This window comes from Dioscorea cayenensis, chromosome 20 (genome assembly GCF_009730915.1).
Source record: "Dioscorea cayenensis subsp. rotundata cultivar TDr96_F1 chromosome 20, TDr96_F1_v2_PseudoChromosome.rev07_lg8_w22 25.fasta, whole genome shotgun sequence".
Classification (NCBI taxonomy): Eukaryota; Viridiplantae; Streptophyta; class Magnoliopsida; order Dioscoreales; family Dioscoreaceae; genus Dioscorea; species Dioscorea cayenensis.
This window is the reverse complement of record NC_052490.1, coordinates 31,442,244-31,460,025: the sequence shown is the minus strand read 5'-3', so window position 1 is coordinate 31,460,025 and position 17,782 is coordinate 31,442,244. Positions and strand designations below refer to the sequence as shown.

General features: G+C 35.6%; 2 protein-coding genes across 2 annotated transcripts; one reads left to right on the top strand and one right to left on the bottom strand.

Annotated features, from left to right (window-relative positions):
• Positions 1-396: 396 nt before the first annotated feature.
• Positions 397-8,152, bottom strand: LOC120251574. Its single transcript, XM_039260144.1, has 16 exons — positions 7,852-8,152; positions 6,933-7,326; positions 6,528-6,705; positions 5,661-5,800; positions 5,317-5,573; positions 4,295-5,217; positions 4,082-4,182; positions 3,808-3,952; positions 3,281-3,349; positions 3,126-3,171; positions 2,622-3,010; positions 2,314-2,393; positions 2,099-2,234; positions 1,584-1,755; positions 1,133-1,215; positions 397-949 (listed from the first exon to the last, which is right to left on the bottom strand). Exons 1-16 carry the CDS (start codon positions 7,952-7,954, stop codon positions 812-814), a joined length of 3,354 nt encoding a protein of 1,117 aa, XP_039116078.1. The 5' UTR covers positions 7,955-8,152; the 3' UTR covers positions 397-811.
• Positions 8,153-11,922: 3,770 nt separating this feature from the next.
• On the top strand, positions 11,923-15,934 carry LOC120251688 (probable chlorophyll(ide) b reductase NYC1, chloroplastic). The gene is made up of 10 exons (XM_039260304.1): positions 11,923-12,349; positions 12,771-12,849; positions 12,938-13,073; positions 13,641-13,715; positions 13,852-14,047; positions 14,268-14,336; positions 14,589-14,728; positions 14,924-15,046; positions 15,170-15,362; positions 15,458-15,934. The coding sequence occupies exons 1-10, from the start codon at positions 11,990-11,992 to the stop codon at positions 15,641-15,643; spliced, it is 1,557 nt and encodes a 518-aa protein (XP_039116238.1). The 5' UTR covers positions 11,923-11,989; the 3' UTR covers positions 15,644-15,934.
• The last annotated feature ends 1,848 nt before the right edge of the window (positions 15,935-17,782 follow it).

The following is a 17,782-nucleotide window of genomic DNA, read 5'->3' as shown; positions in this document are numbered from 1 at the left end:
TTTAAAATTAAATATACAGACTACTAACATCCCGCACACCCTCCTCAACTAAAATCACATCCAAAACTAGTGACTGATTACCATTATTGCTTTTAAACAGTGTTGAACTGATGTTTTCACAATAAAATCAAATACTGTTACTTTACCTTCTTGTTTTTGGGTTTTGTATTTAAAAATATGAAAATAATTTATTTTGATTTTGAATTTTATATATCTATTTATTTATATTCTAAATTATACAAATGCATTGATTTTAAACAATTTATTCGATTGATGTGGCAAAATATGTATTAAAAGGCCCAAAGAAAAATTAATAAAATTATATATTTAATATTTTTTATACTTTAGACGTAAAATTTAAATAGCCAATGCCGTTGCATTGGCGAAAAATAATAGTAGCCAAAATCTCCGGACACTAGTGTTATTTATCTCAATCAATTGCCTTTCGTAAACCTGTGTTTTTTTTTTTCTTTTTTTGTTACAAATAACAAGCCCAGACCAAAAAAAAAAAAAATCAATCGACTATACAAATGGCACCCTGATCTTTATACTGAACGCAGGCATTCCCCTACCCAAAACTGAGGAAAAAGATATACAACCCATGGGTGAGTACCCATCATAACAGCAATGCAGGAAAAAGGCAGAGCTTGTTAAATTCTTCTCTGATCCACATAAAAGCCGACAACTCTTGCTACATATGCATGTATTATCTTCTGGTGTAAGGATTCCAACTCAATCAAGGATAGCAAGCAAACTTATAACCTCACAATAAGAAGGTAACCGTTGCTGTGACATAGATTGAACGAAAACGTCATCTATTTTCTTCAACTCCTCCGAACTGCTCCTTTTCTTCGTGAAAGCGCCTAATAACATCATCTAACTCAGGGAATGTAGCTAGGAGGAGTAGCTCCAGCAGTTCGAATGCTAGTTGCTTCATACAAACAGAGGACTGCATTAAAGAAAAACTAGATCAGGCCATAAAACAGGGCATTGTTCTCCATTAAAAAATCCAAGGGATTTGAATTCAACAGATGTAATGTTGCATGTTGCACACGAGTCATTTTAATGATAACAAGTGATTCGTCCAAACTATTTTATACATATCAAGGCAAGTTCTAGGTGAGAGAATCACCTGAAGAAAGAAGTAAATATCCTGGGCGCATCTTTCATACTCTTTTCGACCAACAAGACTTACAAGAGCTGCTGGAGCCTTATCTGTAAGAGTACAATTGACAGTGTTACAAAGGTGGAAAGCAAAATGAAAATTGCACAAAGAAATCAACAATTATGATAGGAATGTTCATGTCTGTAAATTGCCTAGAATTCAGTTTGTTTTTCCTCATGCAATATGTAAAGATAGTACACAGGTAAATTGAACAGGAAACACTGGCATAGATGGTAAACACCCGCATTTGGAAGAGATTATCAAGTTCTGGTTTTGTTCTTATAATCGCAGCATTCTAATTAAGCATTGCAAACTATTCTCACATGAATGAATTTTCATGTTTAAAGGAAAAATGTACCTGATGGCATATCGGAATGCAATTACAAGCAAAAGAAAACAGCAGAAACATAGGGCTCACCAATTATTAGCTCATGGACAAATTTGGCACGGCGAGCAGCCTCTAACTGTTGTTCTTCAGTCAACAAGTTCTTTGTTTCCCTCTGATCGCTTCCTGACTTTGGTGAAGGAACTGGAGGCCTTGGCTTGCGATTAGGATGTTTAGTTAAAAATATTCCGTCCGGCCAGAGGATCTATTCCAGAAATTGATGACAAAAATGCAGTATGTTACAAGCAATAGATAAAAATTATCCTAACATAGACAAATTGGAGACTGCTGACAGTTTTAGACCAGAACAAGCTTAGTCACCATTCAATAAAGTTTGATTGATAAGCAACAAAAAGAACATTCTTGGAAATACATAAATCAGTTTGCACATGATAAAAAGTCCAACATATAGAAGCAATCAAAGTTTTTCAGGCAAAATGTCCTAAGATTGAACTGTGATAATTTTGATTCAAGCATTGGTCGCTGACAAAATATGTTCCACACAACAACCCTGGTCACAACAAAATGATCATCCTTTTCAGGCTTACTTGTTCAAGCCGCTTGATTGCAGAAGCAATTACTGATCCTCTTCGCAGGAGCTGGATTTTCTGAATTAACCAGTCATCAAAAGCATCTCCCATCCCCAATTGTAGCAATTGTTTGGCTACCCAAAATGCTTGGCGCCTAAAGGTTAAAAACAGATTTATAATAAATTATTTTGCTTAAATTAGGAATGATCAAGAGACAATAAATTAGTGCATACCTAATCCAACCACCATCCTGTAGCTGAAAAATTACATCTACCAAATCCAATATCGGAACACTAAGATTCGGTGGCACCCACTGCATGTGAAAGAGTGGCACTTCAGTATGTGCATGGACAACAGCTTAATAATATTTCTTTCATCCAAATAAGTTGGAGCCAAAGTTTAAATAGAGATGCAGGAATGTATAAAAAAATATCAGTCAGGCATATTATGATTAGTACAGTGAAGTTCAATGTATAACACTAATCATGCATCTTATGAAGTCTTGAGGCAATAACACTCATTCTGCTGACATATAACTTACTTCAGTTGGAATGATTGATTCCTCGGAAACTTCAACAATCTGAGACGCATACGGTAGATCATCAGCTCTGCTTACTGTATCTGTTGAATTCTTGACAGATTTTTGGGTGGATGATGCAAAATTCTCAAACCTATTCTCCGAGTCACTCCCAGAATAATCCTGATTTGCATCTTTTCCTTCCTTCCTAATATGCATTACCATAGTCTGGTCCAAGGTTTTTTTTCTCAATCTCAAATTATCCGATTCAAAGTAGCCCTGGTTCTTTTGGCCCTTATAATCTTCACTGCCAGAAGTCAATGTTTCTACTGTGGAAAATATTTGGCCATTTAAATCATTCTTTGAATTGTGATCTTTTGAAGTCTTTTCATGCATCTTATCTTCCAGGTGCACTACAATAAAAAATACAAGGTAACAACAAGTCACGAAATCTGGTAAAAGGAACTTAGCAGATGTTTGAAGTACAGATAGATCACAAAACTTATTAAAAATTAAATACAATTTCACCTGATAATGTTTGGATGATTGAGAGAGAATCAGAAAACATATAAGTCTGCAAAGTACAGAAGCATCATAACAGTTTTCTTCCACTAGAAATAAAAACAGATGAACAAAATAATAATAATAGTAGTAGTAGCAATTAAACAAGACAAAACACTAACCTGTGAATCAACGCTAAGGAAATCCCAGACCTCTATGGATCCAGAAATAGTCGGAAGCTGAAGAAGTTTCTGAGAAATGAAAAAGGAAAAGGCACATGCCCTTGTAAGACAAAGACCACAAGAGGAAAATGCATAATAGGCAGGCGCAATTCATGAGCTTATTCCATGTGGCTGAACTAATAACAGACACATGTTTGATTCAGGATGCTAGACAAATTTTAACATTGCAAAGCAAAGAATGTTCACTCTCATCATCTTAAAAACATAAGGAGCCACTTGGCTATCTAGTTACCAGTGAAGGATAATAACAGAAACTTATTTCCATACAGCAGATTAAGGATATGTAGAACAATACAGCAGATGAGTACAAATGAAAGGCTAAAGGACAAAGTTAATTTGAGAAACGATTCAAGGATGCAAATCCAGTGCAATGAGTAACCAAAACCTACTCCATATCTTCTTTTCTCAGTTTTTTTATCATTTCTTAATTTCAAGTTAAGCATAGTACTTGAGTAAGAAAATATCACCTTCAAATATTGGTCCAGCAGTTTACATCTTTCTTGAATGAGAGGCACCTCAAGTCCTGATGAAAGGAAATGTTTTGGGGGCAAAGAAAGATTATATTCAGAAAATTCTTTAAGGCGACGATGTAGCTCCTCAAAATGGCGAAACCTAAAACAATTTTGGCTTACTATCCATCAGAGAGAAAATTAATTTCAACAAAACAGGACGAAACTTGACCTGTCATAACCAAAAAATTATTGAGGAAGAGTAGAGATCACTTTCTGCCTAATTACACACCTTCTTTTGATGGACCAGCAATTATTATTTGCATCAGTCACAGCAATTGAGTATACAGCAAAGGTTCCCGAACCACTCTTCACAATATTGGCCCCTAATACCTGTCAAAGAAAATTAGATTGCATTTCCACTTACCACATTAACCAAATGATACTATATGGAATAATAAGATAGCTAGACAAGGTTAAACTTATTGAGTTTATCATGAACTACCTCGCATCTCAATTTTAGAAATGAATCTGCCAATACAGAAGTTTCAGAAGATGCCAGAGATGAGTCACAAAATTCAGATGTTGAAATGGATGGTATAGATGAAGAAGAAGCAGCAGCTCGGTCACTACCAATTCTACTCCAAGATTCCATATGATAATGATCAATTAGGTCCTCAGCTTTCACATCTTTACTGGATGAATTGAGTATATCTTGGCCATCTCCAGACAAGAAGGAAATTCTTTCAACCTCCTGCCACATAGGCAACTTCTGATTGCTTAACCTAGATCTTCTCCTCCCTGATAAAGTTCTTGAGGTTCTTGGGTGGCGAACATGATTCTTAACACTCTTTTTTGATAAATGGATCTCTGGAGTTTCAAGAGGGTGCCGTATGCGGGAAACAGAAGCATTTTTCTTATTTTTACTATCCCAAACTTTTGTTCCAGGAGAACCCAGGCCAGTCACAATGTTGCTCTCATCGTCATCGGTTGCATAAGAGCTGTCACTATTGACTTCAAACTCCTCCTGATTGAAGTTGTCTGTTTCTTCATGAAATGAAACCTCAGACGTAAATGAACCACTGCCATTGGGATGAACATGCAAGTGTTCTTCCAAATATGAACCTTTAGCTTGGAAGGAATAACAGCTTTGGCTTGGTACATGGACTTTGGCGGTTTTGTCTTGTATCAGGTAATTAGATGTAACTGTAGGATAATGTGAAGCATCAGAAATTCCTAAAACTGTATTCTGCTTGGCTTTAGCTGCCTGATTTATAGTTTCCTTCTTTATGTAATTTCTCCCTTTTGTCCAAATATTTTCCAAATGCTCTGGTGCAAGAGCTTGAGTCTTTCTCTGTGAAATCATATCCAATGCCTGTGCCCATTCGCCACCAGACTTACGTGCTGCCGCATTCTTTCCTTTCTGATCTAGAGAATTTGTGCACAAAAGGTTAGTCAAATATGACGAGTGACCATCAATAAGACCAAATTTAAATTAATGGAACTACTCACTGCTAGCAACATTACCAGTATAATTAGCACCAGTTGATATGTTATTTGAAACCCTTTCATCAGAGGCAAATCTCAAGTTCTCCTGCTTAAATTGCACAAGCTCAACACCAATAGTCGAACGATCTTGAAATCCAGAAAATTGAGCAGGTACTGCCTTTGAAGATCCATTTGGTTTAACTGCATGCACCTCTTCTGCTGAAGGTTTGGCTCCTTTATCCGCCTTCTTAGCAGTAACAGATAGAACCAATGCCTCAATCTTTTCATTAATTACTCTGGTGTAAAAATTGAGAGACAAGGCTAAAAGTGAATAAGAGCAACAGAAAAATAATGAAAGTAACTGAAATGGAAAGGCCAACTACCTTGGGCAAGCTAGGTTCAGAACTGGCCGAATTACAGCACAGGCAAGAAGCTCTCTGACTGTATATCTGAAGAAAGAGCATTGCAGATCTTCAGGCTTAAAGGTTAAGGAAATAAGTCCTTCCATCAATTGCTGCAAAACCTGGGGCATTTTAGGCAAATAAATCATCTCAGTGCTAGGCCACTGGAGTTGTAAAATTTCTTGGGTAAGATGTAATGCGGGCCAAACTTTAAATAGATCTAGAAAAGTAAAGTATTGCATGCCTTTTTTTCTTGTATAGGCTTATGTGTGCGCTCACAATAAAAAAAAAAGGAGGGCAGGTAAGGATAACATGATTTGAAGTTTCAGTTTATGTTCAATAACATTCTGGAAAACCAAGGTAGCAGTGCATGGGCGATCAAATAGAGCACATAAAGACACTAAAAAATAAAGAAAAAGTTATGCATTCATAACAATGATAAATGCCAAATATTATATAGTTTGCATTAGTTTTATATAATGGGGTAAGAACAATCTCTAGCCAATGCAGTTGTGAATCCCAGTCCTGCGGTGGTTTACTCTGAATGTAAAGAGTGGTGCACAGATCACCTAAAGAGATGCTAATTCATCCAATAAGAAAGCTCCAAAATAAGTTGCAAGACAAATGCTTGTTGTTTATCTGTTATTCTGTTTCTAGGTGACAATTCACAAAGCACTGCAGAAGGCTCAAAAAGGAATAGAAATCACACGAGGATCATCACTGTCAATGAAGAATTAATGACTATTGACTAATGACACAAATATGACTCGTATGTCGTCCAAAAACAATTGAGAGGAGTTTATCAGTTACAGCAGATATTACACTCAACAGGCAGGTACTAGATCCTACCTTGTGCTCAGCCTCAGCAGAAAATAAAGCTGGATGCAACTTCCCATCATCTGCCAAAATTAGCCGCATTTGTATGTCTCTGTAATCAATGGATAGCTTCTTCAATTCTGGTTTTTCAATCTTGGCCTGACTTGAGCGATACAGCTCCAAATGGTTGCAAAACAAGTTGATAATATCCCTGCAGTGGCAGATATTTTCACAGGAAAATAAAGTTAAAGTTTGGGTTCAAGAATTCTAAATCGCTTTCAAAAAACAACAATAAAGAGAAATAGGCTCGAGTTTGGATTTAAAAATGGATGTGGCTTATAAAAGAATAATAATAATAATAATAATAATCAAGAAATAAGCTAAAGATGGTTAAAGAAAATCTGAGATGAGTCTAAAAAATTTTTCCAGAACTCTGACCTTGTGAGAAGATAAATGAGATTTACATCTCTAGCACGACTTGATATCTCTCCGAGTACCCCATTGATGATTTGGACCAGTTCTTCTGGAGCATCCTTGTCAGGAGTTATACGACAGTACCACAGATCTGTCACCCACTCAGAAACTAAATGCCTTGTCAATTGCTCAAGTGCTGCCTCAACAGCAGGAGAATTCACCTTTGCTCTCCAATTCGGTCTTTCCAAGGGTAACTTGGAGAGGTCTATAGATTTCTTTCGTGAAGATTGATTATCCAGTGGTTGTTTATCGCTGACTGAGCTCCTTCTTCGAAGATCAAAATCCAGAGAGATGTAACGAAAGAATAATATTATGGCAGCAGCGGCAGGAAGGTTAACCCAAACTGAGGAACTTGTTACTGGAAAATAGGTGACAGTATAACCACTATATTATCAGTTGAACAGCAATAAAACCATATAGAAATTCATACTCAGATACTCTAGAAAAACCATCTCATATTGAACCAAAAAAAAAAAAAAAACACTATGTTATCAGTTAAGCAGCAATAAAACCATATAGAAATTCATACTCTAGAAAAACCATCTCATATTGAACCAAATGTGCCAAAAAAATGGCTGTCTCCATGTTAATTAATATGAAGCAAGTCACATGTTCAAAAATAAAATAGAAATCATGTTGTGAAATGCCATGAATCATAAAAAAATGATATTTTTTTCACACATTTAATAACGCTCAAGTAGTTTAAAACCAACAAATTCAAGTTGACAGTAGCCCTCATTTCAACATCCATCTACATTGCCAATGAAAATCCAGAAACCAAAACCCTACAAAATCTTCACCATCCACTGCAATCAAACATATGAACCGAATTGCAAGTATGCTACAAAAACAAGCAAAGAGAATTGAGAGTGGGATTGCATACAGGACATAAGATAGGAGAGACCAAAAACGCATATGAGGAGCAGAACAACCCGCTTCTTGGCCTCCTCCCCCAAATCCCGCAGAGTCGGCCGGCCAGAGCTCATCCCTCCAATCCGATCAAAGCCAGCGGCAATCGGATCAGGGGGGAGAGAAGGGGGGGATCGATGAGGAAGCGATCGAGGGATTGGATTGAAGAGAAGAGAGAAGGGTGATGAAGGTGCTCTGGTTCCACTCTTGGACTGCTTTTCTCGCCGTGGATCGTCGACTGGACTTCTCTCTCGCTCGCATCTTCTTCTCGATTCCGATGTTGGTTTGGAGAATAAGGTGTCCTGAAGGACGATCAGCGTTTCCCACCTGGGAAACTTCCCCTTTCGATTCCCAGTTGGGAAACGGAGGGAAACGGCCTCAATAGAATGGTTAGTTTGCTTAGACCCGGCGCTAACTGTTTTGGGGTTGTTGCTGGTATGGACACATACATCTGTTTATTGTTTGAATTGTATTATTATCTGAAGAAAAAAATAATCCTTGAATTACATGTAAGAAAAATAAAATTGTGCTCTAAAATTGCAGATAAAAGGATTTATCTATAAAAAGCCTGTAAATTATCATAATTAATATATTTTTTATACCTGTCTTTCCTTGACTAATAGTTTTTTTTTTATAAAAAAAATTATAATAATTCTAGACTAAATGTTAAAAATGAAAGTATTTGCAGACAGCTTAATTTGGCTTGAAAATAATGATATTATTATCATGCATTATGCAATAAATTAGTATATGAGTTTATCTTGTTCTAGAGATTGTGAGTTTGTCAAGGGAGATTTGGAACATTTATTTTTTAATGTTGTTATTGGTAAATTTGATTAGAATGAAATGAAAATATATTTAATTTTTTAATCTTTCGGTTAAAGACATAATAAAAATTTTTCAAATATTTAGTTTTTAGGTGTTTATGGTTTATGAAAAAAAAAAATTGAGGATGCAATTTGCACGGTGAAGAGAAGCTTCGATATTTTGGGTTCTGTATGAATGATGTTAGCGATCATGGAGAGTCGATCATCATGATAGCTAGTTATTCTTACTTTAAAAGTAGAGTTTGTTTCAATTCAGGAGATAACCGCCTCTCATCTATCTATGCAGGATAGTGGGAGACATTATTTTTATGGTTTTTGATATTGTGTGTGTGTTTTTCCATATGATGATAGTTGTATTTTTATTTTTATTTTTCTCTGTATTATATTCCCTCTTTATAATCCTTGTATTTTTCATTTAATATAAGTGATTTATTTTTTTATAAAAAAAACTATCGTTAATATACAACTTCATCATATAAATGTAAATCTTTATCTGTTTTTTACATTAATGTAAACAAAACCACAAAGTCTCAACCATTAAGTTTGGAGAGATTAAAACCCTTAAACTTGATTGTTTAAAATATCATATAATATATATTTTTTATGAGATAGAATAAAAATCAAAATAAGAAGATTAGTACTAAGCCTTCAGAATTAAACCTGGGCCTGTTTATGGCCCAAGCTTTAAAAGCCTTCTTATCACCTATTATATATATATATATATAATGACTCGCAAACACTTGCATTAGCATCCATTCATATAAGCTAATACAACGTCCCCGGATAACCTCAGAAGATGAAGGACATCTATGGGAGCAGTTGGATTAGGCTACTCCTATTTTTGTAAGATTTTACTAACGTGCAGATTTTTTTTTATTATTATTATTAATAGGTTATAAGCGTCCTCATTTAATGGATTGTTAAATAGATAAATAGATGCGGATGTGCATTAGACGAATCTCCTAGAAAAATCTCCGTCTTATAATTTTGGAGGAGTGAAATCACTATTTTTTCCACAGAGGACACAAATCTAGACTCATAAATAGCACTGCTAAACAGTACTAGACCCCGAGTGTACATTACATGAACAATATAGGAACATTACTGTCGAGGGAAGAATTCAAACATTTGCTCTTTTTTTTTAACACTATTATGTCATAAAATTAGACTATCCAATGGTTGATACAAACACCTTAATTGATTCAAACTATTCATATATATTGAAAGAGGTTTGTATTTTTCATTGATCAATCAATTATACAGAGGTCCTATTTTATTCACTGGTAGAATAATCTTAAATATATATATATATATATATATTCTGATCCTGATTTACAATGATTTCAAATATTTACCCTCTTACAAAATTAGAGGAGCTAATTTAAGAGAAAGAATATTTAAGAATAATTTGAAGTTCATTTTCAAAATATACTTGATTTGTTATCATACACACACAGAGACTATGTATTCGTATGAAGCCAGTGTTATGGGTCCAGCCCATATTTGCAATATTTCATATTGCTTTTGTTGTTTATGTTGGGCCTTTATGTTGGACTTGTTATGTCTTATTTCTTGGGTCCATTTGGCATTGATATTAGGGTTTCCAAGAGAATCTTCTTTTGGTGATTTTTATTCTTTGGTTTTGGCTGTACAACATGAAAAAGGCGACTGGCAATCAAAGAAGAAAAGAGAGAGCTTAAGAGGGGTTTGTTATTCCCGGTTTTTGTGTGTGCAGTTTTGATCAACTCTACGATCGGAGGTGCTCCCGTGGTCCGATTTTTGCTCAAATTTGGCCAGCTTGTTCCCTGACAAGAAGGGCTTCATTTTGAACGGTCGGATCGTCCCTCAGGTGCTCTGGTTTGGTCGAAACGCAGCTTTTAATGCATGCCAGCTTAGGGTGATTTCTACACTTTTTTGCTTTATCTTGATCTCTCATTGTTCTTGAAAATTGTTGGTGGGTTGTGAATCCTTTGTTGACTTATTTGGGGTTCTTTTGCCCTCAATTTATCAATAAGAGAAGTAAAGGGTGGACTCCTTGAACGGTCACGTGGTTTTTATCCTTCACATCGAAGGGGTTTTCCACGTATAAATTGGTGTGTGCTGTTTGTGATTTATTATGGGTTGATTGAATTGTTTAATTGGTTGGTTGTCTTGATTGTTTGACTTTGTGAGTGTCGTAGAGACCTCTGGCGATCTTTACAGCCAGTGCAATTCAGGATCCTGTGGTATCCAAGGTACTGGCTCTAAAGGATCAATGTGCAACTCCTATTATATATATATATATATATATGTATTATACGGCACCATTAATACACAATTATATTTCAATTTTATTTTCCCGAGCTAGATTAGAGTTATTTGAATAGAAGAAGCACGATTCTCAAAGTTCACAATTCAACTAGTACATACAAAAATATAAATATATCTTACAACTATTAAAATTATTAACACCCATATCCCATGGGTACATGAAAAAACTTTAGAAAACTAGAGAAGAAAGGGGAGAAAAACAAATAAAACCGGAAGTACTAGTGAAAATAAATAAATAAACATTTTTATTGACATCTAGGTTAAATTTAAACTAAACCAATATAATTCTAACTATAAACTTTTAAAAATAAATAACAATAAAACTGAAATAATAATAATAATAATATATTTTTATCCACGTTTTTGCAGAAATTATTCCAAAAAAAAAATATTTTCTTACCGGCTATTTAAATACTTCAAAATTATATCTTCCAATTATCTTTAAAAACTTCAAAATTTACACATCCACAAGAAATTGAAATTCTTTAATTACCACAAAGAGTCCATATATTCATTATCATTTAATAATAAATTAAATAAAAAAACAAATATAAGATTTTTCATACCCCACAAGAAATATATTGAGATATTTTTTTAAAATTTAAGGTTTTTTCTTAAGGGTATACAGTATACACACACATAACTCAATAAAATATTAATTCCGAGAAGAAATTCCGTACAGACAAAAAGATAGGAAACCGTAACGTGGACGGAAAAGCGACGTGACTCATCCAACGTGGCAGATGGACACGTGGCATCCATACGATGGTGGGGATCAGGTTATTGAAACGTGTGGATATCACGTTGCTTGCGAGATATTTTTATTCTCATTTTTTCGTTTTCCCCCTCGTTTTTTTTCATATTTAAATACTCCCAAAAAAATGGGAAAGAAAATGGTCTGATATTATTATCTCTCTCTCTCTCTCTCTCTCTCTCGCTCTCGCTCCCACGTCTCACCAGAGCTCCGCCATCGCCATGGCGGCAATCGCGAAGCTCCAGATCTCAGTGCAATCTTTCTACCACCCTAGCTCCATAGATTTCTCCTCCATACCCAACCGGAACTCGAGCCCCTTTGCTTATTCTGGCCGGAATCCGAGCAGACGTGATGGAGTCTCTTCCTATCGATGGTGGAAGCATCGGCATTTTCTGGCTCCGATGAGGTGTAGATCGTTTAGATCTGAGGAGGAGAAGACTGGACGAGCGCCATTGAAGCGAAAGGGACCTCTTTATTCTTTGAAATCCCTGATTCTCAAGGTTTCTGGGTTGCCTTCTCAGTCTGGTGGTGGAGAGTATAGGAAGGCCGCCGTAGAGAAGGCTGAAGAGATTTTCTTTTCGGTGAGGCATTGATTTGCAGAGCTTTTTTTACTTCTAGGATAGACGATGATGATGTTTTGTGTGTAGATAAAGCCATAAAGGTGAAGCTTTTTACTAATTTCTAGTTATTACTCTGAACTAGCCATTAATTTTCATGTGAATTTTGAAATTTTTAGTGGTATGCTAGTTTCCAATGGCTTGTAGTACCAACTCTCACATCTTTCTTCATGGTATTTGATTTAGGATTGTTATTGTTTCTTATGGTTAGTGGAACCAATATCATTTGGAGTAGCTAGCTAAGTGATACTTTGTCTTTTATCTAGGTGTATGCTTGAATATTCTTCTAGTATTAGAAGAACTGTTGTTTATTATTTGCTTGTCTTGGTATGAATATACTCTTTTCCCTCTGTTTAATTGTAACTTTTATTTGATGTTGAGACAGGTTGTGACACAGTTGGGAAGATATTTGTTAACCATGATGAGCACTGGTGTTATACTTGCAGTTGGATTTCAGTTATCAGGTCTTTTGTGTGCTAATGTCTTTGTACTTCATTCTGAATTTACTTGACTGAAATTTGAATTTTGAGACTTTTGTTTACTATTTCATAGGCGGTGACAATCAGATGAATACTCTGATTTGGTATAGTTGGCTTGGTGGAATCATCATTGGAACTATGATAGGCGCAAATACGGTTCTAGAAGAACATTGTAATGCAGGTCCTCGCAATGTTGTTATTACTGGAAGGTGATCTAGTTAGCCTCCGCTACATATTTAAGAGAAACTGCCACATGCACTTTGTGATGTTTTCTGATTGTTGGAATGCGCAAGCATCTTGTCGATGCACGCATTGATCACATATAGATTGCAGCATGTGACAGTTTCATAACCGCGTGTTTTTTATCAACACTTACATTATGACATGCAAAGATTTGAGGGACAATTTACCAATTTCATTCTGTGTAGAAGACTACATATGACATATGCAAACATGCATGCTTATTCATTTCATTCCACAAGCAATTTCAGGCCATGTATTTTTGTGTTTTCATTTTAAGTCTCATCATTATGAACTTGACCAGGTTAATTTTAATTATTGTTGCTCATAAGCAATTCCTTCTCTCCCATGCAACCTCAACATCATTTAATGCAAAACTTCAGTTTTTATTTTTATTTTCTCCTGTGGAATCTAAGCCAAAGTTTCTCATTCTATTTCAGACTTCTAGTGACAAATGACAATTCTTCCATGATTTCCATTTTTTTTTCATATGTTACCTTAGAAGCCAACTTGATCAGTGCTGTGTTGTTTTACAGCACAAGAGGCTTAGGAAAAGCACTTGCTCGGGAGTTTCTTCTCTCTGGTGACCGGGTTGTCGTTGCTTCTCGCAGGTTGTATTAGCATCTTAGCAATCTTTTTGGATTGCTAGAAGAATGTTAAAAATCTTTTTAACTCTCTTGTCTTCCCCTTTCATATGAGTACTTTCCTCTTATGTCTAACATTTCCGGTTGTATATTCTCAAGGCAGTCCTGAGTCAGTCTGCACAACTGTGGAAGAACTCAATGAAAACCTAAAAGAGGGTATATCTATGGCTGGAGACAAAGGCAAAGGAAAATTCTCTCGTGCTAAGGTAGTTGGTATGGCGTGTGATGTTTGCAAACCTGATAGTGTCAGGAAGTTGGCCGACTTTGCAGTTAATGAACTTGGTTCCATAGACATCTGGGTAAGTGATATTGCTTTAAAAATGTAAATATTAGTTTATCACGTGCAAAAATTTTGATCAACATCTGATGACTTGCTGCTCATCTTGTTAAAGATGAGCACTAGAAAAACTAATTTGGCATCCAATGCACACACTTTTCACCTTTTGTTGCTGTGGACAGCATGTTGCACTGATTTTCATCTGGATTCCTTTTCTGAGGATTCTTTATCTAAACTGACAGATAAATAATGCTGGGACCAACAAAGGTTTCAGGCCATTAATACAATTTACAGATGATGATATTACTCAGGTATGTTCATCCAGACAAGGCTGGTTGATTTATCTCTAAGCATGTCATTGACATTCTAAATTAACATTCTGCTTCATTATATTGTCTGAAAGGTATCATTTTGACTAAAATTAGCTCAACTTATGATTACTCTGAAGGGTCTTCAGCTCCCTCCCTGAAGTGTGCAAAGAAAACATTTACACCTAACCTTTTTATGAGCGTGGACTGTATTGCAACCATTTTTGTTCTAAACTTTTATTTCTCTCTGACTAGATTGTGTCAACAAACTTGATTGGCTCTTTAATCTGCACAAAGGAAGCTCTGCGTGTCATGAAATCTCAGGACAAGGGAGGCCACATATTCAACATGGATGGGGCTGGTTCAGGGGGGTCTAGCACGCCACTTACAGCTGTGTAAGTTCTCTTTTAGTTCTTTAAACTTTTCTTTCTTACCTACTATTTCCATGTGAGTAAAGCCAAAAATTATGATGTTGAATTTTAGTCATCAGTTTTATCAGAAATATGATGTTAGTGCATTAAAACAAGCTGAAGTTCAGACCTTTCTGCATATCAGGTGATCATTAGTTTGATCTTGTCCCTTCTTTGTAGTTATGGATCAACAAAGTGCGGCCTTAGGCAACTTCACGCTTCGCTTCAGAAAGAGAACAAGCGGTCCAAGGCAGGGATACACACAGCATCTCCAGGGATGGTCCTCACAGATTTACTTCTAAGGTAATAATAATAAGATTAATTGTAGCTTTCTTTGCAAACTTCTCCAGGGATGAAGAAGATAAAAGTCTTAGTGCTGCAAGCAATTTAAACTAGTTGCCTTACCTTCCAATTTCAATGATTCAGTGGTTCAACTCTAAGAAACAAGCAAATGTTCAACATAATCTGTGAACTACCAGAAACAGTAGCAAGAACATTAGTACCAAGGATGCGAGTTGTTAAGGGAAGTGGAAAAGCAATAAATTACCTAACACCTCCGCGGATATTACTAGCTTTGGTCACAGCATGGCTCCGCAGAGGCAGATGGTTTGATGATCAGGTATATAAGTTTTTCTCTTAGATTTGCACATCAAAAATAATTCTGCTAATGACTCAATACATTTCGGAAAATCATTGAACTTTTTCGATCTCTAGGGTAGAGCATTGTATGCTGCAGAGGCTGACAGAATCCGCAACTGGGCTGAAAGCCGAGCGCATTTTTCCTTCACTGATGCCATGGAGTTGTATGCAGAGAACACCTGGGTCTCTGTTTTCTCTCTTTCAGTTGTCTGTGCCTTCATAATACTGTCCAGTTCCAGTGGAGCTTTTCCAGGCACATAAAATCATAAGGCATGTCTGATAAACAAGAATTGTCATCATCCAAGGTCTATCAAGCATATGATTTCAGAAGGATGAAAGAATGGCAAGACAAGGAATTCTTAGTTTCACAGGGCAACCTGATCATGTAAATTTTTTATTAGGGATTTTTTTGGCATACCATTCATTTATCACATTGATTGGTTGGCCCTCATTTAAAATGTTTAGTGACGTAATCCCTCATGTAAGGTTACAGATTTTAAGGTATGTAAAAGAATTTTTAAAAAAAAAAAAAGTGTACAAGTTAAGCTATAAGTTAGTCTCATAATGCAGATGTTGCTGAAAGTTTGATAATCGACTAAAAAAATAGAGTGATTATTTTTATAAAATAAAACAAAACAAAGAAAAATCCAGAGAATTAACCTATTGGAAGTTTTTATATACCAAAATGGAAACCAGATTCTTGCTATAACTGTGCCCTAGTTCAATTCTAAGATCAGTAATTTTTTTAATCAGGCATAAAAAAATCTTAAAAATCTCGAAATGTAACTGAATCTAGCCAATCATGTCCCGGTGCTTAATTTTATATTGTTCTCTCTAAAAACCCTAAGGAACACGTGGTGGCAGCAAAAGAAAAAAAAACCACAACACTTGGACGCCAATGTAAACAATCACAATCTACTAAAAAACATCTACTGCACACTATAGGAAGATAATTGCTTGAAACAAAAGTCCTGATCAAGTATGTATAACACAATTTTTTTTCCATAAAATGAAGATAAAGGAGATGGGTTGATATGAAAGGAACTTCAACACAACAGCTCACAAGAGCTCCCGGATAAAAACACACAACCATCTTAGCTTAGCAATACTACTTGTGACATTGACAAAGAAAAGAAAACAACACACTCTACACAATAACGTTCCGGAAATCAATGTTCCGAAAATTGCCTCTATGATTCTGATTAAGAATCACAGCCAGAACCAAGTATAGCAGCAATTTGGTAGTATAGATGGAAAGCGGAATACCATGAACTTGCCAGTAGAAGTATGTCATCTCCCACATGAATGGAGAAAAAGAACCATGTATACGTGACAAAATTTCCACACAATTTACATCAAAAGTGTTGAAGTTTGTAAGCATCATTGGGCGGAGAATCTTCAACTTACCATCATTAATTATAAATAAGCAAAATGGAAAAAACTAGCTATGAAGGATACTTTTACAGGTGATGCTATCCTGATAAACAGTTAAAACTTACAAAGGCTTTATAATCATGATCTAACATAAACTAGAATTGAGCAATATGCTCAAAACAAGCAACAAAAGTAGCAATCAGTAAGATGATTAAACTTGTGAAGTAATAAGCTTATACACATTGCCATACCTGATAAAATTTAAACAAACAACCTAGCCAATGCAAATGAAATAAGACATTGCCCTCCTATATGCTATCCTCAATATTCAAGTTCAGTTTAAAGTCCACCGTCCAGAATTAAGCCATGTACACTCCAGGGAACCACAGTTTCCTGTTGTAAATGGCTACAGAAAAGTGCACTTCCAAACTAAACAAGGATGCAGTAGCAGAGGATTCTTATATGAAATTTAAGCCATGTTATTTAGGGTTTCTAATGAATAAAGAAAAAATAAAATTAACACACAGAGGTGCAGGCAGTCAAAATTCACAATTGATTAAGAACAATATCAAGGGAAATTAACTTCTACACCATAAGAATTACAAAAATTCAAGGGGAAAAAAGCCAAGACAAGCTCCGTAAAACCCTAAATTTCACAAGAATTTACCCAAGTGCACTTCAAGGAAACCACAACTTCCACTGTAATGGCAAAACAATATCACACTTTGAAAGCAATACAGACGACAGTTTCTTATGTGAAATTCATTTATTAAGGCATTCTATTACGACATCGTAAATTAAGAAAAGAAATGAAAAACTCAAACTTGATCAAGAACAATATGAAGAACCACCCTGCAATAAGAGAGTTGGTTCTTTATATCTCTCCCCACTAAGAGGTCGAGAGTTCGGTCAATGGCTTGCACATATTTCTTAAAAAAACAAAGTGAAGAAACATGAACATCAGCACAATCAAAATCACAAGAATTCAAAGAGGACATAAACCCACCACAAGTTCAGCAAAACGAT